Below are 19,403 nucleotides of genomic sequence, written 5' to 3'. Positions count from 1 at the left end.
CACTGCCCCCCTAACATCAGCAGGCAGACCCAAAGGCTTCAACTGACAGCCCAGGAAAGGTGTGCAGGGGCTTCTGGACATTCACCAGAGAATCCACTGCTTCAGTGCTGGCGCACTTTCCTGAAATTCCTGACCTGACTGGTTTTCTAATACTACTAGTAGCTTTCTCTGACCTTGGCTCTCTACAGAGGTTTTGTAATCACATAAATCCCTTGATTAAATTTCCCCTCGGTTGAAATGCCTTGAGTGCCTTCTATTTTCTTGACGACTAAAACAATTCTTGATTTGAAGACATTATCTTAGAAACAGATGTGAGTTGGGCAACCCTGAAAGGGGCTATTACTGAGTTCCAGAGGGAGGCTATTGTCTGGGGAAAATGCTGGAAGAGGCACCAAGCTAATGATCACCAAGGATGCTTTTCACTGGACGACAACTCTCTTGTACCATCAGCTGACAACATGTCTGTTTAAAGGTATCGCTTTCCCACTTTCTTCTAATACAAAAACATTTTACTTATGATCTCTTTTCGTCCTGTGGTAGATCCTGCAGCAGAGGGCATTTCTGACTTGTGGGGCCTCCTGGCAATGCCTACAGGAAGTCATTTTCTCTAAAATACTCCAAATGACTTTTCACTTGTATCATCATATGCACTTAGAAGTTCTGCCATTTCTCCTTGTTATCTAATGTGATTCTTTTCCTAATTCTCCTGAGCTTTGTTCAACTTTGTAAACCATGGGCAGTCCTTCCTCCACATCTCAGCCTCCTACACTTCTTTCTCTGCCTACTGTACTATTCAAGATCCCATCTGCTCACACATGCCCCAACTGCCATCTCTCTGTGAAGGACTCCAAAAACAACATCTCTGGTATTTATCTCATTATCCTCAATTCCTGGCATTGTACCCCTAAGCACTACAAATAATCTTATTTTGTCTTCACTTCTCTGGCAAATTTAACTTTTGGAAACTCATTGCCATCATCTCTCTGCCTTTGTTCTTCTCCTCTAATATTCTGGTTTCCATTATGCTTCCATTATGGCTAACTCTGGTCACCTACTCCCAGTCTTCCTGCCTTCAAGCTCTACTACATAGAGCAAATGAGGGGGTTGGGGCTTAATGGGAGAGGCAAATAGCTCAGGAAAACAAAGCAGAAAGCAGCTGATTGGGACTATTCAGGGAATAGCATTATAGTCTCTTTTTTACCTCTAATGATTGGGGCAGGCAATGATGTGACCAGGCCACCTAGGAACTCTTTTATTACATGAGTCCTTTGCTTGGGGGACCACAGTGGTCCTTTGATCAGCCTGCTGTGTGAAACTCTGTCTCCTGCCTGACCTCCAAGGGCTTCCACCATTTCTTGCCCTATACTTGTTCTCTCCATTCTTATTTTTATTAGCCCTCAAATAAACTCTCTTCTCCAAACTAGTGAATTTTTGTAGAGTTGCTTTGCACTATGCACTTCAATGAAAGTAACCATAACATAGCACTCTGGAGTTCACAGGTACTTTTGCCTAAGGTGGTTTTGCCCAGCTAAGCTACGTAGGAGATTTTTGTTTCCTAAAATTGAAATTTGAGTTATTATAGTGTAATGCAAGCACTTGGACTTCAGGGCTAGACAAAGAATCATGCTCAAGATCCAGCTCTTAAGCAAATGTACATTTTCTGCAATTTGATTTGAATCTTTGGTAATGCTTGCCTTCTAAAAAAAAAAAAAAAAAAAAAAAGGCACTGACCACTCATTTAAAATGAGTATCTTTGGTATCATTTGCTAAATTCTCTGTATTTTCTCCTAAAAACACTGGAAGAAATATAAAAGAGTAATGCCTACTGCAGAGATAATTTTTCCTTGCAGAAAGACATGAGAATTAGCACCAAAAAACAATAAAACAAAAACCCTCTTTTCTCTTTTCCATTCCATTGAACACAATCCAAACATTTTAAAAATCTGATTTTAAGACAGTATCAAGGGAATATTTTTTATTGTTGACTTGAGTAGCAGCTGCCAATAGCATTCAACAAAACATTTAAAAATAATAGAATTAGAAGCACTGTGATTAGTGTGTTTTTAGGGCAATCATCTTCACTTTCATTTATTCAAAAAACAGAAACAACACCAGCGAGCTTGTTGAGCTGAAAGGAATTATGTGGAAAGTAATATGGGAGGAGAAAGTATAGCAAAGTTATGGGTGTTTAAAGAATTCCAGAAATGTTTTCATTTTGACTCCTATTATAATTAGGTTCTTGGCAGATGGAGAGAATGTAAATCATATCTTAGCAGGAGACAGACACTGGGTTCTCCAAGATACATAGCATGCTGGAAAGACAGCTGCTTTTACCCTAGGGAGGTGACAACTTGACTTTGTGTTTTGTTGGCTTTTAAAAATAAATAATTTATTGTATTATGTTTATTACAGCTCCCCTACCCCACAGCCAGCAAGGAATAAAGGAAAGTGATTTAGGAGCTCTCAGGTCCCAGCAAGGAATAAAATAAATTGATTTAGGTGCTCTCAGGTCCCAGTAACCTATTGAAAGAGTAGAATTATTTACCTCCCAGAGGAGGGTTGCTAATTCTACAGAGGGGAAAATCACATATTCCTAATGTGGTAGAGTCTTGGGAACTGACAAGAAAATGGGAAATAATGAATTGTTTACATGGGGAGACTAGCATCGTGGGCCTCAGGTTTTCTTTGAACCAATGTCAGTGGCTGCTACCATAATGAGATCTCAGAAGAGCTGACATAGCCTTTTCTACTTCTCACCCAATATACCTGGCTTCATAAGCAATTACATCCATAAATTGTAATCCTCCAGAACCTAAACCAATAAGATTTAAGATCTAGTTGATCCTTCGATATACAGGCTCTCATCGCATATCTCAGGGCCCAACCTTGAACTCACACCATTCTAAAAACATTTCTCATGCAGTTTGCTGGTGTCTGATAGGGAAAACATTGTATGTACTGGGTACCTCCCTAGCTTGTACCTTTCTGGGAAATTCTGCCTTCCCAGAAGAAAACAGGAAAGTTTCCTAGTAGAGGAGGGTTTGGGAACCAATTGTAATATGTCAGCTCCCAGATTCCTGATTTGAAGTTAGAGAGGGAGATTCACCAATTGAAGGAGAGATCTATAAACGATGTCAGGAATAGTGTGATTTTCTCTTTCCACAATAGCTCTCTGGGATAACAAGAAATAGGCCCTGTTAGTTCCTAACCACTAAGCCCTAATGAAAAGCCATTCTCCATTATCCACGCCAAGTTTGTCAGTGCACATGTTCTACATGAGGTTCAAGTAGGCTGAACACAAACCCTCCCCTAAGTGCTTACATCTAATGCCCAGAGCAAACACAGCATGGTCATTAAGCCAAGCACAATATGCATTCCCACAAGCTGAGGTATTTCAATGATAAAGAGGGGCAAGGAAATTGGTGGTAGGGGTGATGAAAAGAAAGGAGGAATAGAGCGGAAAGCCATTTGGGGTAAGAAAAATGAAGTGGAAATGAAAACTCAGTGGCAAGCCTCCTGATGCAGAGAAAATTAAATTGTTTCTCAACCTTCCAAGACTCTTTCAAATTATGCGCAATTACAATAGGCAAATATTTATACATGTTCACAACTTCCATGTAATCCAGCCCATCCCGGCAGTAAAGCTTGCTGGGTTTTCTTGAAAGTCAATGTCCTCTGGCTTTGGCTGGTCCTCTTGCACACTCTGAGGTCAGTAAACACTTAGCCCCCTATGCCTCTTCTTCCTGGGGCTTTCTTTTGTATCCCTAGTGTCGGAATTATTGTTTAAGTCATGCTGCAAGGTAATGGTTCTTTCATCTGATTTTTTATCTCCAAGCATTAAACTTAATAGTTCACTTTGGACTGAGTCACTTGCATCAGATCCAGTGAAATGAGGCCCTTATAACCTATAAAGATTAATACAGAGGAATTTGCATGACTTCAGGACTTGTTTTAACAATACTCTGAAGTTCAATTTGGACTAGAAACTTTGAATACAGCTTACCGGAAAGCAAAGAGACCTACAATTTGAATGTCATAAACAACACAATATATTTATTCATAGAAAACTTCTCTCTATGGAAAAAATGTGGTGAATGTGCCCCTGGCCCCCTGAAAAAAAATGTTCAGGGGAATGAGAGATGGTTGTGCTGCTTTGAATGCACTAAAAACTGTACAGACGGGCAATTCCTCAGGTAATAAGTAAGTCTGAAAAGTCAATAGAAAAATGCAGCCTTATCCAGTTTAAAAATCCTGAATTTTAGAAGTTGGATGGTTGATGGTACAACATTTTTCTAACCATCATGATGCAGTCAAGGTTTTTAATTTGTGACTAGGCTTGTTCCCATTAAGCTGGTATACCTGTCTATAGTTAAAAAAAAATTGCTGCAAGGATGGAAGTTTACAAAACCCAGAGGACTCTACACATTATGCTGATGGGTAAAAGAAAGAAGCCTGAAAGCATTCTGTGATTCCAGGTCAATGTGAGTCCGCCAGAAGCTTTTCCAGAGTGAAGGAAATATCCTGTCCTTAAGCACTTGAAGTACAGATGACTGGCTTTAGAAACTATAGTAGGCTAGCTAGCCGCTTACTGTAATATGTATCACTGGGAATTTTCGTAGACTTCAGTGGCAGGATCAGAAGTTTCTAAGAGATCTTTTAAGGCTAAGCATGTACTTGAAATAACTAAATAGGATCCAAAGAGATTCTGAGTCTCCCTGAAATTTTTTTTTTAAAATCTCTAATAGGAGACATGTGGACAATAATAAGTATCTTTAGATGTTTATAAAAGGACCCTTAAGAAAGGCATGTTCTGGCCAGGCACGGTGGCTCACACCTGTAATCCCAGCACTTTGGGAGGCTGAGGTGGGCAGATCACCTGAGGTCAGGAGTTCAAAACCAGTCTGGCCAACATGGCAAAACCCCATCTCTACTAAAAAATACAAAAATTAGTTGGGCATGGTGACGGGCACCTGTAATCCCAGCTGCTCAGGAGGCTGAGGCAGGAGAATCGCTTGAACTCGGGAGGTGGAGGTTGCAGTGAGCCAAGATTGCGCCACTGCACTCCAGCCTGGGCAACAGAGAGAGAGACTCCATCTTGAAAAAGAAAAAGGCATGCTCTTTCTTTGCTTTTCAATTTGTAATTTCTTCTTCCCATCTTGCCTGATTCATCTGGCAGCAAGTGCACTTCATATATGAAAGAAAAAAATCTCTTGTTTCCACCTGGCTAGCCATAGCTCTCTACAACTCAAAATCATCACCCTTAAGAAGTTCCTCACTGACATTCAGTTAATTCATTGCTGAATATGATTAAGATGCTGTCTCATAATGAACTGATTTTAATAAAAACAAACCAACTCACAAACCTGGCTCTATGTTGTTAAATTGGCATCTTCAACCTATATTGAGCAATGATTCCAACAGGAGAAGAGAAATGCCACCTCACCTAATGTGCAAGCACCTTTCTTCCCATCCGTTAGAATGCTGTGAATTTATGACAATATGTTTCACTCCATGTGTGTAGCCCAAACTGTTACATTTCTGTGACAGTTTTGAGGTGAAATCCACCCTTTAAAGGAGGAGGAAAATCAAGCAGACCCTTGCCAGGATCTGTGACATGCTTGCTGGTTAAAGCAAAGCCGTTTCTGTTAGAAACCCATTTGGCCAGTACCTGGCAGGCAGTGAATGGTTTAATTCTCCAGAGGAATGGGGGAATATCAAGGACAGAGATCTGAAGACTAAAGGTATTCCCTTTGAAATGCAGCAACTTTGGTTCTTCCAGGAGCTGTCCACCTTGATGCCTTTCATCTGAAACCACTTCCTATAGGAGAAGAAAAAGAAAAGAAGATCAATAATGAAATACCCTGCTACTTATATGTTTCCTATCTAGGGATACGCATGCTCACTACCATGTGTCTTCCACAAATGGACAGAGAGCATAGGAGAAACATACTTCTTTACAACTCCATAGCCCATAAAGTTCAAGACTAAGGATTAACAACTGCTGAGTGACAAGTGTTTGGTTAGAAAGGGACAATTTTTTTTTTATTATTTGTGTTGTTTAGGCTTTAAACCACACTGTGCCTTTGTTTAAACTTCAAAGACCTCCCCTGCCCCCAAGCAAATCGTAATACTTCTGGGTTTCCACAACTGTAGGAATTTCACTCTCTGACCATAATCAAGGGATGCATTCATGCTCAACCTGACACATCATCATATTTCACATTAACTGAAAACAGCTCCCCTCCATTCTGGTTCAATTTTTCTTCACTAATGCAGGCATTATATGATATTTATTCTTTTGGCTTAAAATAAATGTTCCAGTGTGCATGTATCATGTTTATTTGTAGTAATGTTTGTAAAAGTTATTATATCAAAAGGCCAAGAAAAAATAAGTTGTGTATCAAGGTAGCTGTAGCTCAGGAAAACAGAAATCAAATTTCTGAGGAAACACTCCCGTAGCTTTCACTGAAAAATCTTTATGTAATACAATCTAATACAAACTCAATCCACATATATTCTGTTGAGTAAACCATTTCATTGGTTCCAAATTTGTGGTGTTAGAATCATATTGGAGAGATGATATTGATATAACAAATGGAATAACAAAACAAATACATATTCAGTGAAGTGCTAAATGATTGTGCGGGGTTGAGGCTTTTGGTGTTACTGAAGATAAGAGATCTCCCTAAGTCCATTTTTGAAATCACCATTAATTGACATATTATTTCCTTGCAGAGCTAGGAGAAATTAAAACCTGAAATCCTTTATGTCCTATAATCTCAGATTCTTAAAAAAAAGACTGTTAGAAAACAAATAGGTTTATAAACACAATCAAACTTACATTTCAATTATTAATGAGTAAAAACACCTTTACTGGTTATCTTATCCATCTCTTGTCCATAAGTAGAATGACAGTAACAAAAACATTTTTGACTAAAAAGTCACCCAAGTTTTATCCTTCACATACACATAAACTGTTAACAGGTTGCTAGTATCTTTTTCCAGGACTAAATCAGTGGCATTTTCTCTGGCTCTTTGGTGTTGCTTGTGGGAAGGGTGTCTCTTGGGGCCCAAGGGTCAGTGTTGTAAACTAGCTGTGATGATAGTGTGGTCCATTATGGTACCCACTAGCTAAAGTGGCTATTAGCACCTGAAATGTGGCTAGAGGGATGAAGGAGCTGAATTTTTAATTAAAGTTAAATATCCACATGTGATTAGCAATGACCATACTGGACAGTGCAGTGCTAGGTAATTCATAACCTTGTGGATTTCAGAGTTGAACATGATAACATGGTAGCCAATGTCTGGTGGAGGCTACAAGGAATGGAAGAAAAGACGCACTATGGGGAAGATAGGAAATTAATTCTAAATGCCTACTTGGCTGAGACATTAGGCAGTCTCTGGTCACTGGTTCCTTCTTTTGAGATTTACTAAATTTCCATCAGAGCTATGTTGGAGCTGGGCACTGGGTGTGCAGAAATGAAACAACCTCGCCACCAAGAAACTTACAATATTGTGAAAGGGTCAGGACACTAGGCATTGTTCTAATATAATATCTATTACCATACATGTATGCCTAGAAGGTTAAGAAAGACAGAAGGTGCCCCTGACCCAGATGGGAGGACAGACCAGGAAAGGAGTCTAGGCATTACTAGGGGAGGTAGTATTTGAGCCAAACTTTGAAATAAATGGAGGAGCTGGCCATTTAAAAAGGAAGGAGAGGACATTCCAGATGCTGAGCAGGGCATTCACAAGCATGGTGGCTAGACAGAGCTGGGATGGAAGGTTGAGGTGGAAAGTGTGTGATTGGAGATGATGAAAATGTGGGGCAGAAACCAAATAAATTCTTGCTTGCTATGCTAAGGACTTTGTATTTTATTTTTGAGTAATGTTGCTCTGGTTTTAAGGTACATTAAAACTCTTTTGGTGTCTTCATATACTCAAAAGAATACCAATCTTGTAAATTGAAGATAGCAGCATAAAATTCTAATCACATTTCTGTGTGGTCTTGGGCAAATTATTTTCTTTAGACCTCAGTTCCTTACCTGGGTTTATTTATAGCCAAGCAAAATAATTAATATGATAATATTAACCTCTTTTTGCAATTCTGGTGCAAGATTAGAAACAAGTACAAACAAGAAATGTGCTTATTAAGACCATGTTAAAGCCATAGAATAACAGCAACTCTTCTAAGTGTATTTGAACTAGGCTTTCTCAAGTATACCCTTTTCTTTAAATTTAACTTTCCTTAACGGACATGAAGTAGTCGACGCCAGGAAATGAAGTGACTTGTTCAAGGTCATGTGTTACTTAATGTAGTGCTAGACTATTTTGTTATTTAGAAACTACACACAATCGTTGTATTGGAGGGAACTTAAGATTTAGAGCACCAAGTGCCTTATTTATACATGAAAACATGGAAGTCCCCTGAAGAAAGTTATTTGCCTAAAACCACATTGCTAATGGGAGAACTGAGACTAGACCAGGGCAACTTGATCATGGTCCAGTGTTTTTTCTCTTAGATTTCCTTGCCTTTTCTTACTACTATGCTTGACTTTTTTTTTTTTTTTTGAAAGAGTCATGTGAAGATCAGACTGTGATTAACTCTGTCTCATAAATGATTTTTCACTGGTGCAGGATATATAAGATAAGATATATAAGATAAGATGACATAAGTCAATCTATATTTGCCCTAGAGTTATATATATACTGTCTACACAGTCCTTGAAACTCAGAATGGATAATATTAAGAATTTTAAAAATAGATATCTGCTTATAATTATCATGGAAGAAAAGAGTACCTTTTTAAAATTTCTGCTCTAGGGCCTCAAATTTAAATACATGATGTATTTTTTGCCTTTTCACTTACTCCTTAAATTTGCGCATATTGAGCCAACAATATACAATTAACAGTGTCTTGTAATCTTGTACAAAATATTAAGCAATTACAGTTATTCTATAACAAAACAATTATTAAAATGAAAAAGCCTAGTAATGAACTAATAATTGTATTTATAAATTTGTAAAGGCACAATTGGCTTCAAAGTTAAATAAATAGACTCCTGAGTACTAGCTTTAAAATACTCTCCAAATACAGTGGATTGCACTTAACACAGAGTTCCCTGAGCCTACTGTATTACTCTGGGGAGCTAGGCCTGAGTATGCCTAAGTGTTTCGTGGATGCTTCTGATGACCAACCAGGTTTGGACAACTCTGCTTAGCTAGTTCTAAATCAGTCATATGGATGAATTATCCCCAAAGTGAGGCTTGATAGTAATTTGATTTTTCCAATCTGCCTTCTATGTGACAAGGACCTCCTGTTAAATACCTCATTCCGTTGTTAAACTGATAATCTGAGTTACTGGAACTAGGAAACAGGGTCTGTCCAGCTTTTGTATATAAAATGCACCTGAAGGCTCTGGATGGTGGTTTTTCTCAGCATTCTGTTTCATCATTTTACATTGGGGTTGCAAGTCATCCAGTTCTAGAAGCTGTGGCCAGGAAAAACTTGTGCTTTGTGCCTCACTGAGCTCTTTATATTGATTTAATCAGACAGGCAGCAATATTCAGGTGTGCTTCAGGGATACTGAAAGAGGCAGGCTAAATTTACATATTTATGAGACAAAACTGTTTGAACTTACACACACACACACATACACACAAATTATGTCGCTATGGTGTATTCCTTTAAATGCTTTACGTGAACAATATTTCCCAAGATTGCATTATTGATAAACACAGGAACTACATCTAGAGGAAATCCTTTGAAATTAGATTCTAAATCCACCTTAATGCCAAGTAAGTAATGAGTACCAAGAGTACTGTATAGGAGTGCTGGGAGCAATGGCAAAAAAAACCCTAGTTGTTTTTTTCTATTTTCTTAGATAAGATAGGGTAACTGCTTAATTCCTTGCTTTCCTATGTCAAGGTTTGTTTGGGCTGTGTGTGCGTGTGTGTGTTCGTGTGTAATAAAAGACAATAACCAAAAAACCAGGTCTTAAAACGTTACTGCTTCGAAGATATATCACCATTTCTCAACCTTTGGTTTGAATTTATCAAAGGAGGCGATGTCAAACATACAAGCATAAAATGGCAGCCCTAATTATTACAAAAACACAAAAGCAAGAAGGACAAGAAGTCATTTACTCCTTGTCTTCTTATTCTTTTCTCACCTACCTACAGGGAGATACTTTTATTTTTTAAAAACATAGCAGATTTAATTTTTCATAGAGAGGATTTTAGATGTGTTTATTAGAACAGATCTTCAGAAATCTGAAACTAAATTATGTCTTAGCCAGGTACACAAAGTATTTTGTTTTTGTCAAGGAAATTGCTAGTATTACTCAGATAAGCTACCCCCAGAGCAAATGAGACTCAAATAGAGTAGCCCTGTAGGGGGTACAGGGAAAGGAAGACAGGACTAAAAATAGAGAATGTCCCTATTTAGATACTGAAATTCTCTCAAGGAATATTCTATGGTGGGCCCATTGTATTGCCTGGTCCCCACCCAGTTCTGAGAGGACAGGTGGAGTTGCGTCTCTACATGTTCCTTCTTGCAAGTTCTTCCAGGGAGAAAGTAGGCATTTCAGTGTTTTATGGGATACAATCTCCCAGTGAGACATGAATGAAATGAAAGATGCAACCACGCACTTAACCCCAGCTTCCTTTTGGTTAAGAGCACAGTTAGAATTGGGCACATATCTGTTATCATTCTTTAAGATATGAAAGATGCACTGCAATAAATATAGCAGCTGTAACAACCATGTTCACATTGATTTCCTAATCACAACAAACGTATCATCATAAGGATATTTGAAGCACATTCCAGGGTGGGCAATTTCTGCAGAAATGTTCCATGAAAAACTGCTTACTGATTTTGATTAAGAAGTCAGGGTTCTTTTAGGGTTGCAGAAAATGTTATTACTGTATACTCTATTTTCAGCTTACGCCACAGAAGTTGGGAGAGCTAAATACTAATTTGTGAGGTCTTTTAGGGGTTCAAAAAGGGAATTGTTGTTAAGGCTTTCCTAAAATAGAACTGTTTTAATGGGTTAGTAACTAATTTCCTCCTCCAATGCAATATCACATATGAAGCTATCACACTATGAAATGATTTGGGATATGCAGGTGATGAAAATAAATCTCTGCAGAAGGCCCTGAACACATTCACTTAGCAAAGTAAAAACCCAGAAAGCAAGACAGTTTCAGAAACAAAACCCAGAAACTAAGACGGAGAAGTACATGGCTGTTTCCTGTACTAGGAAGTCTCAGTTCAGAAAAGCCCCAAGTTTCATTTTAATCCATATGTGGGCCAGAAAAGTTATTCAAGCAAGGTTGATGATCTCTCAAAACCCCAAGGGGGATACGTGGCCTTTCTGCTCATGACACCTGTCATATACATCCTGTCAATAACAAGTACAACCAAACGCAGCTTTATTTGCCATTGTAGGAGAAAGAAAGAATGACTGGAGGTAAAAAGATTAGGACAAATGGGGTCAAAGGTATTTCTACCAAAAAACATTAAAGCAAAATTAAAGAGTTTTACTAATTTAAGAAATACCTCTCTGCTGGGCGTGGTGGCTCACGCCTGTAATCCCAGCACTTTGGGAGGCTGAGGCGGGCAGATCGAGACCATTCTGGCTAACATCATAAAACCCCATCTCTACTAAAAATACAAAAAAATTAGCCAGGCATGGTGGCAGGTGCCTGTAGTCTCAGCTACTCAGGAGGCTGAGGCAGGAAAATGGCATGAACCCGGGAGGTGGAGGTTGCAGTGAGCTGAGATCACGCCACTGCACTCCAGCCTGGGGGACAGAGTGAGACTCCATCTCAAAAAAACAAAAATAAAGAAATACCTCTCAATGATGAAATACACTTGGATTCAATTAGAGGGAGAATAACATTCTCCCTAGTACTGTCTAAAAAGATTCTATTACCAATCAGAAAATGGATAGTGGTTTGAAAAGCTATGGTTATGGGGTTTTCATGACGTCCACAAAAATTTGTATTCATCTGTGAACAGTGGAGCCACGGTAGAACATGGTAGAGATGAAAATAGAGAACAAGCTCTTTCTCATGTCTGTCTCACTGCTATATACATCAGCTGGGAGACTATTATTCAAAGAAAACTCCAGACTGGTTATGAGGGCTGACTTCCAAGACAATTGTGTGAGCAGCTCCACACAGTCACAGTAGTCAGCAATGGGTTATCTATATCAGCCAGGAGACTGGAAATCTTCCATGATGCTCCATGGTTACTCCGGTTTACTCAGCCTTTAAAATCTGGCTGAGTTACTAAACACCCAACTTGAGTCATGGTGCATTTTACAACTGGTTAGTAGTAGTAGTGACCCCAAGATGAACCCTCTATTTAAGATATTTATTCTTTATTTTTGCTTCCTGAATATCTGTTATATATTTTCTCTTGGAGCAATCCTCTTATTGTGGGGTGGGGACTGCAGAGGAAGAGTATTAAATGACAATGGTGGGAGGAGGTTTAACTACTTACACTGAAGTTTCTTATTCCACAGAATGGCACACCTTTGAAAGCCGCCCCTTTTGTGAGCAGCCAAAGATGAAGTGTGCCCTTCACAATGACCTGTGCTACTTAAGAGATACTCAGGGGCGGTTCAGGAACACAGGCTGGCTCTGGGTCACCTTTACTGGCTTATGTTCAGGAGTGAGGTCATGATATTTTTTTCTACTGGTAAACATGAGTTTTCCAGCTCAGTGTCTTAAAATCTAGTTACTGAGGAAATGCTCTGCATAATGGACTTAATGACCCAAAACTGGAATAGCAGGGATCTGGAATGAGGTGTGTCAGGAGAGCTATGCTATTTATATATGGGCAGAGCTTACACAGGCAGTTCTGCATCATCCTTGCTGCTATTAATAAACTTGCAGTCTTCCTGAGTAGCTAAATTAAAATGAATCTTACATGATTAAAAGTACCCAAAATGGAAAGGAACCTTGAACCATCTCTGCCCTAGTAGCCCTGATAATTAATAGACTATATGTCCAGGATAGAAAATGACTACCTTGTGATAGGTATGATTTATAATTGTGGTTCCCTAACTACAACCTTCAGTTGATTCAAGCAATTTTCTCACTGCCCTCTGCACATCAAATAACTCTTTTTGTTCCTGTGACTCATGCTACTTTTTTTCTCTTGATGTGGTGTTCCTTTCTGTTTTGTTCCTAAATCGCATCCATCCATGGAAATTCGTAAATCGCATCCATCCATGGAAATTGGTAAAAGAGTTCCCAAAAACTCTTCTCCGTTTGTGTCTGTGTTTGCTGAATTCTGTCTACATTTCGGGTCAGTTGCATAATTTAGCACACAATGTTCTGCACATGCGTTAGTTTAGCCCTTCTCTCTTCTTGAATGCCAAGTACCCCAACCCCTCTTACATTGCTGACCACACAGTAACACGGCTCTTGCTTCAAGGTAGGTATCCCAGTCAAACCAGTGGTGAAACTGCCATTGGAAAATTATAACAGAAAATTATTACAGTGAAAGAGATCTGACCTAACCAACTTCATCTTGCTCCTAACCTCCAAGCTGTCCTTGTTCATTCCTGTGTATAGGCCAAACTAACTTTGGGAGGAACTTAGCTTATCTTATAGTTTAACTTTGAAACAAAGACAATAACAGCCCTTTCCCAAAACAAATCCCCTTCCTGCCTGGAGACTAGATTGCCTTTGTAGGACTAACAAATTGGCCACAAGATTAGAAATTATGGTTTGGGAGTCATGCAGCTGGAGGCTACAAGATTCTGACACTCTCCAAATTGCTCCTGGGGATAACATTGCTATTGTAAATCCTAAAATCAGTGCTTGAGATATTTTGCAGGCCCTGCACATGGATCAGTAGGCATCACCCGGTTGAATAAACTGGCTCATCTATCTTGTGGCCCCGACCCAGGAACTGATTCAGTGCACTAAGACAGCTTAGACTCCCTATGACTTCATCTCCGAAGCAACCAGTCAGCACTCCCATCTCACTAGCCCCTACCCACCAAATTATCCTTCAAAACAATGATCCTTAAATTCTTGGGGGAGACTGATTTGAGTAATAATAAAACTCTAGTATCCTGCACAGCCGGCTCTGCGTGAATAACTCTTTATTGCAATTCCTCTGTCTTGATAAATTGGCTCTGTCTAGGCAGCAGGCAAGGTGAACCCACTGTGCAGTTACAGTGGCGTGGGTTCATTTTCTAGACCCTCAATAATAAAATTTTCAATTGATACTGATCTTTTGGAAAACCCACACTTTCATGACACCAAAAGAAAATTATTAAAACAAAGGCTAACCTGAAATGCACAAGGGGTATTGTCCACACAATAAACTCTCAAGTTGTAATCCAGGGAGTTACAGGACATGCAGCCAAAAACCGCCACCTTCAGTTGCTTCACAGCACAGTCTGTGATTGGCTCTCCAGTGAGCGCATAGGTCCCAAAGCTGTCCAGGAGCACATGACACGCAAAGGGGTCCAAAAGGCAGTAACAGGATGTGGATTCATCTTCCACTGACATCACTTCCTGTTGGGAAAGGTATGTTTATTCTCTCACTTGGAAATAAGATGTGATCTAACCATTATATTGCCAGGACACAAATAAATAAACACACAAATATAAATTTTTTTTCAGAATAGTCCTATTGCCCAGTTATCCTGATGTTAACTTCCTCTTCTATCAAAATAACTGCTGACATCAAGAACTCAAGAAATGGGCTGGGCATGGTGGCTAATGCCTGTAATCCTAGCACTTTGGGAGGCTGAGGCAGGCAGATCACCTGAGGTCAGGAGTTCAAGACCTCCTGGGGTGGGGGCAGGGGGCAGGTCAGGTCTGAGGCAGGAGAATCACTTGAACCTGGGAGGTGGAGGTTGCAGTAGGCCGAGATCGATCCACTGCACTCCAGCCTGGGTAATAAAGCAAGACTCCATTTCAAAAGAAAAAAAAAAACTCAAGAAATGGTTATGTTCAGTGGTTTGGAATTTCTACTTCATTGGTTAAAATAACAAAAATTACTTCGAAAGTTCTATTTCTGGCTAATTTGTTCAATGCTGAGTTTTAGAAATCTTAAACCTTATCAATAAGCAAACTTTTTTTTTTTTTTTTTTACAAACACCTATTTCTGACAACTCTTTAAATATCCTTAAGGTAATGTTTATTTTCTCTCAAACATTTTATCCTCTTTCATTCCACTGAAATCATTTACAAGGGACCACTAAATAAATGAATTGGATAAGATGTACTAGAATATTTCACCCTCCCTGATAAGAACTTTAGTATATGTGACTGGTTTGATAGAGCATAAATATAACACCATCTGTGTATAAGAGATTGTGAGGAAGTGCTGGGAAGAAAAATTAAAGTGGCAAAAATCAAAGCAAAGCCAAACATAATGGGAAGAGGACTAAAACATGGCCCTTTAGGAAACCCATGGAACTTCATGCCCCAGGAAATCTGCTCATGGTCGCACTAAAACGCACTAAATAGCAGAATGCATTCCAGAACAAAGAAAAGTTTCAAGACACTAGTTGGCAGGGTAAAGGTAATCCATTATAGCAACTGGGAATTTTCTTCTTCTAAAGAAACATGATTTTCCTTTTACTTCTTTGGCCTGAAGTGCCTTCTGGGAGGAAGACCCTAGGGCTGGCTGGAACAGGTCATTTGTGTTCCAACAAAGACAATTCTCCCAGTTTCATGCAAGCTGACTGCAGATGGACATAAAGGAAGCGCTATCAGGCAGAAAAATCAGAGCTTTCACTTAAAATAGTAATTCAATTGCAATCTGTCTTTGCTGTGACTGTCTTCTCTGTTGTTAATGTCTTATTATGTATCCTCATTCTCTTTCCTTGTCTCCTGCTGTATCCCTTTTGTATGCACTCATACACACAGGAAATAGACACTGATAATAATTCTCAATGCATTCATTCACTAAAAAAAAATATTAAGCACTAAATGTGTTGCTGATTAAACACAGATACCTTAGAATCCCCAGGATGGAAAAAAACAGATGTAGTTATTTTCTTTCTGAACACAGACTGCCTGCCCTGAACCTCCTCCGTAACTCCACAGAGGCCACAGAATCTGTCCATTCAGACAGAGACAAGGCCAAGGGGGAAGTGAAGGGGATCAATGAGCAGGTATGTAGGTGTAGATGAATATATGGGTAATTACAACTGTATTCTAAAACCAAACAAGAAATCTGGATTATCTCTTGCTTCTCTTTCCTGTTATAATGGGGGGGAAAAAAACAACTAGCCAATATGTTTAGGATATTATAAAACACTTGCCACCAACCCTTTGCCAACAAAGAAATGCTGATTTGTGGTGTTAGATGTTAAGGTTAAATATATCCCATAGGTGGAACCCAAATCCCACTGTTTAAAAAAGGAAGTAAAGCGTCTCACCTCCCATTTGCCCTGCTGTGTCCTCTTCTTTAAATGGATATTCCAGTGCTCAGAACTGACATCTGCACAGTGTGGGATGGTCAATGCAAAGGGAGTGGTGACGATCATGTCTGGAGGACCACAGGTGACTTCAGGACTCAGGAGCACCTCAGAGCCATCTGACTGGAGGCTTCACAGTTGAAAAAAGGATAGAAGAGAGAAGTATGTAGAGGAGGGGCCATATTTGAATGAGAATTTGGTTAACAGACTGGGGTTTTCTTTAGGCTTATAAATATTCCTTTCCAGGATTTTCTTTTACAAAGGACTGGTCTGGAGAACAAGCATTTGTCATGAAGTTCTCAGACACACGGAGGGAGTTTAAGCCTAGATTTCAAATCTAGGTTTTGACAAACCCACCAACAAAATGACAAATGCTTCTTTGGAAACACAGGGCAAAATTGGAGAATGCAAAGACCTGGCTGGTGGGTCATGCACCAGCTATTGAATCCTTATTCTTGTTGATGCCATTATCAATGAGCAAACAAAAACTTTATAGAAATGACTGATCTGGTCATCTCGTTACCATCAAATTCCTTTCTCATGAAAACACAATCTAAAATATTCTTAATGCTGGTAAATGATAAAGCAAATTATTATGAAGCAAAACAGTATTTTGAAGATACAGACTGAGTGTCTCTATTCTGGCTTTGAAAACATTTATTTTTTGCCAATGAACAAATACATAGCTTATATAGCAATAGCACAGTAGACAGCTACAAATGTGCATAATATCATACATAAATGTATATCTTTCAACTCTTTTCTATTTTAGATCTAAATTTAAAATCATTCAATCCAAACCTGGTGTTCAGCTTTTTTGAATTGTGAATTATTTACAGTGAGAATGCAGAGTCATGGAACAGATAAAAGAAAGTGAAAGTTAACTAAAATGGAATAATACCTCATTGAATGCCTCCCTCTTTCATGTCTTTGGCTTTTGTTTTTAATCTGTGCCCCCAAACAGTAAGGAGGAGTAGTTTACAGAACAGTAATCAGTGAGAACAACCCAGATGTCTGCTTATTTTTCCCCTAATGGCATATGTGTTCTTCAACAAGCTATTTGATTCTTTGTTTGCTGGATTTTCACTTGTAAGAAAAATAATAATATTGAATATAGAGCAATGCTACGGGAGAGCTGGAATTGGTATTATTACTAAAGCTTTTATTTATACTACCTAGGAAGGACATTTAAATACATCATCCTTGGGTTGTATTGCTTGCCCAAAAAAGCAACCCATTGGGCAAAATAAAGATAAAATTTAGTGCTAAAAGATACCATCTTTCCCATGATCTTCTTCTATAAACAAAGAGTTTTTCTCTGAGTTCATCTAATGTGCTATTCATTTCTGAATTGCTTATGTTGACAACTCCTATTCTCTCAAGTTAGTAATGGTTATACTTGAGCTCATTATCTATAACTTGCTGCTGCAATAAAGCCAAGGCATATAATTGAGGAGTATCTTATGTCTACTGCGTTTAAAACAGTAGATGTAACATTATCACATTGTCTCCTCCCCTCTCCAAGAAGCCCTGGAGATGCCTTTAAAAAGTTCAGTCTTCCACAAAGGTAACCATAGTCCAAAATGGACAATCCTTCCTATACGAGCAAAACACAGGTTAAGATGATCATGTCTTCATTTACCTTTAAGTAGGGGAGGCGAGGAGAGTGGGACTGGAAAGCAGTGTATTAGCATCATCAAATGCTCTGTGGAAAGCCTAGAATAATATACTCAAGGTTTGGAAAAAAAAAAAACAACATAAAATTCAAATGTGCAGCCTGTATGTGGGTGCCTGCCAGCGGCCATCAGAGAGGGTGAAGTGCTTTTCATGTAATTACCGCCTGCATTCATCATGGACAGGAATAGCAGGGATGCTTATGAGTGACCGATGACAAGCTCTCCTAAAAGAACTATTTAACTGCTTTCAGAGAATCATCTTCCTTGTTGAACATATTGTTCAAACATATGGGAATTTGGGGAATTATTTAATGCCAAATGAACTGAAATCAGCTAATTAGATGAACTCTCACACTCGTTGTGAATAGCAAGACTCCTTTCACAGTGGTAACTTAAACAGCTTTAGGAGTCAGAGGCAGTGCATACTGAATATGAGCCAGGGCATGGAATAGGAGTTTTGCATTAAATAGGCATTAGGCATTTCCTTAAGTGCAGAGTAAGTAAATCAAGATTTATATTTAATCCTCCTACTGTGAAAATAGCGTCCATGAGTGTAGGTCTCTCTCTGGTGAAGGAACAAAACCTCACCAGAAGTTCACCAGAACTTCACAAAAATCTCTCCATTTTTTTCTCCCCACAATTAATAACAATTTGCCCTTTTCTGCTACCTTCTATCTGTAACAATCAGGGAGATTTACAAATATTAATTAAAGCTCTTTGCACACCTATAGAGGCAGGTGTTAACAGCATAAGGTCACAGAGGAGTCAATCAAGGTGATGGCAGGAAAATAACCCAAAATTTCTCACTCACAGGCTCTTGATCTCTGTGACCAGATTGTAGTTTTCTTGTCTGTTACCGGAGATTTCTGACCAAATTGCTGGATCTTATGACATCCCAGGGAAAGATTGGGGAAGGGGGTTACAATATAGTCCAAGGGTAATCATGGATACAGATTCAGGACATTTGAGGACAGAGGGCTGGGGATAGAAGCCTTTAATTGGATGTGGACAAAAAAAAATGAGCCTTCTTAAGGAATCATAGATGGCATTTAAGCTTTCCCACATTGCATAATCCACAAGGCAGTATACATGTCCCTGCTGGGAAAAAAAAGGTAACACATTTTTCTAAAATTGCTGTGAGCTAATAACAACTGTGAACTAATAAAAGCAGTGATTTCAGGATAAAAATATGAACCACCTCGATGGATCATATACCCTAGTGTGGTCTGTAGACTGAAAAACCTTTTTGCGTAGAACTTTTGCTACTTAA

At 39.0% G+C, this 19,403-nt stretch overlaps 1 protein-coding gene across 7 annotated transcripts in view; it reads right to left on the bottom strand.

Annotated features, from left to right (window-relative positions):
* UNC5D (unc-5 netrin receptor D) overlaps nucleotides 1–19,403 on the bottom strand; it is a 554,235-nt gene that overhangs the window by 31,405 nt on the left and 503,427 nt on the right. For all 7 annotated transcript variants that reach the window (XM_054499220.2, XM_063668623.1, XM_054499221.2 and 4 more), the window contains 3 exons: nucleotides 16,419–16,587; nucleotides 14,314–14,541; nucleotides 5,669–5,818 (listed from right to left, as the gene is read on the bottom strand). In XM_054499220.2, coding sequence (XP_054355195.1) covers nucleotides 5,669–5,818; nucleotides 14,314–14,541; nucleotides 16,419–16,587 — 547 coding nt within the window. The remainder of the gene's footprint in view (nucleotides 1–5,668; nucleotides 5,819–14,313; nucleotides 14,542–16,418; nucleotides 16,588–19,403) is intronic.

The sequence above is a fragment of the Pongo pygmaeus genome, chromosome 7, assembly GCF_028885625.2.
Source record: "Pongo pygmaeus isolate AG05252 chromosome 7, NHGRI_mPonPyg2-v2.0_pri, whole genome shotgun sequence".
In the NCBI taxonomy this organism is placed as follows: domain Eukaryota; kingdom Metazoa; phylum Chordata; class Mammalia; order Primates; family Hominidae; genus Pongo; species Pongo pygmaeus.
The sequence above is the reverse complement of the archived record's forward strand: the minus strand, read 5'-3'. Positions and strand labels throughout refer to the sequence as shown.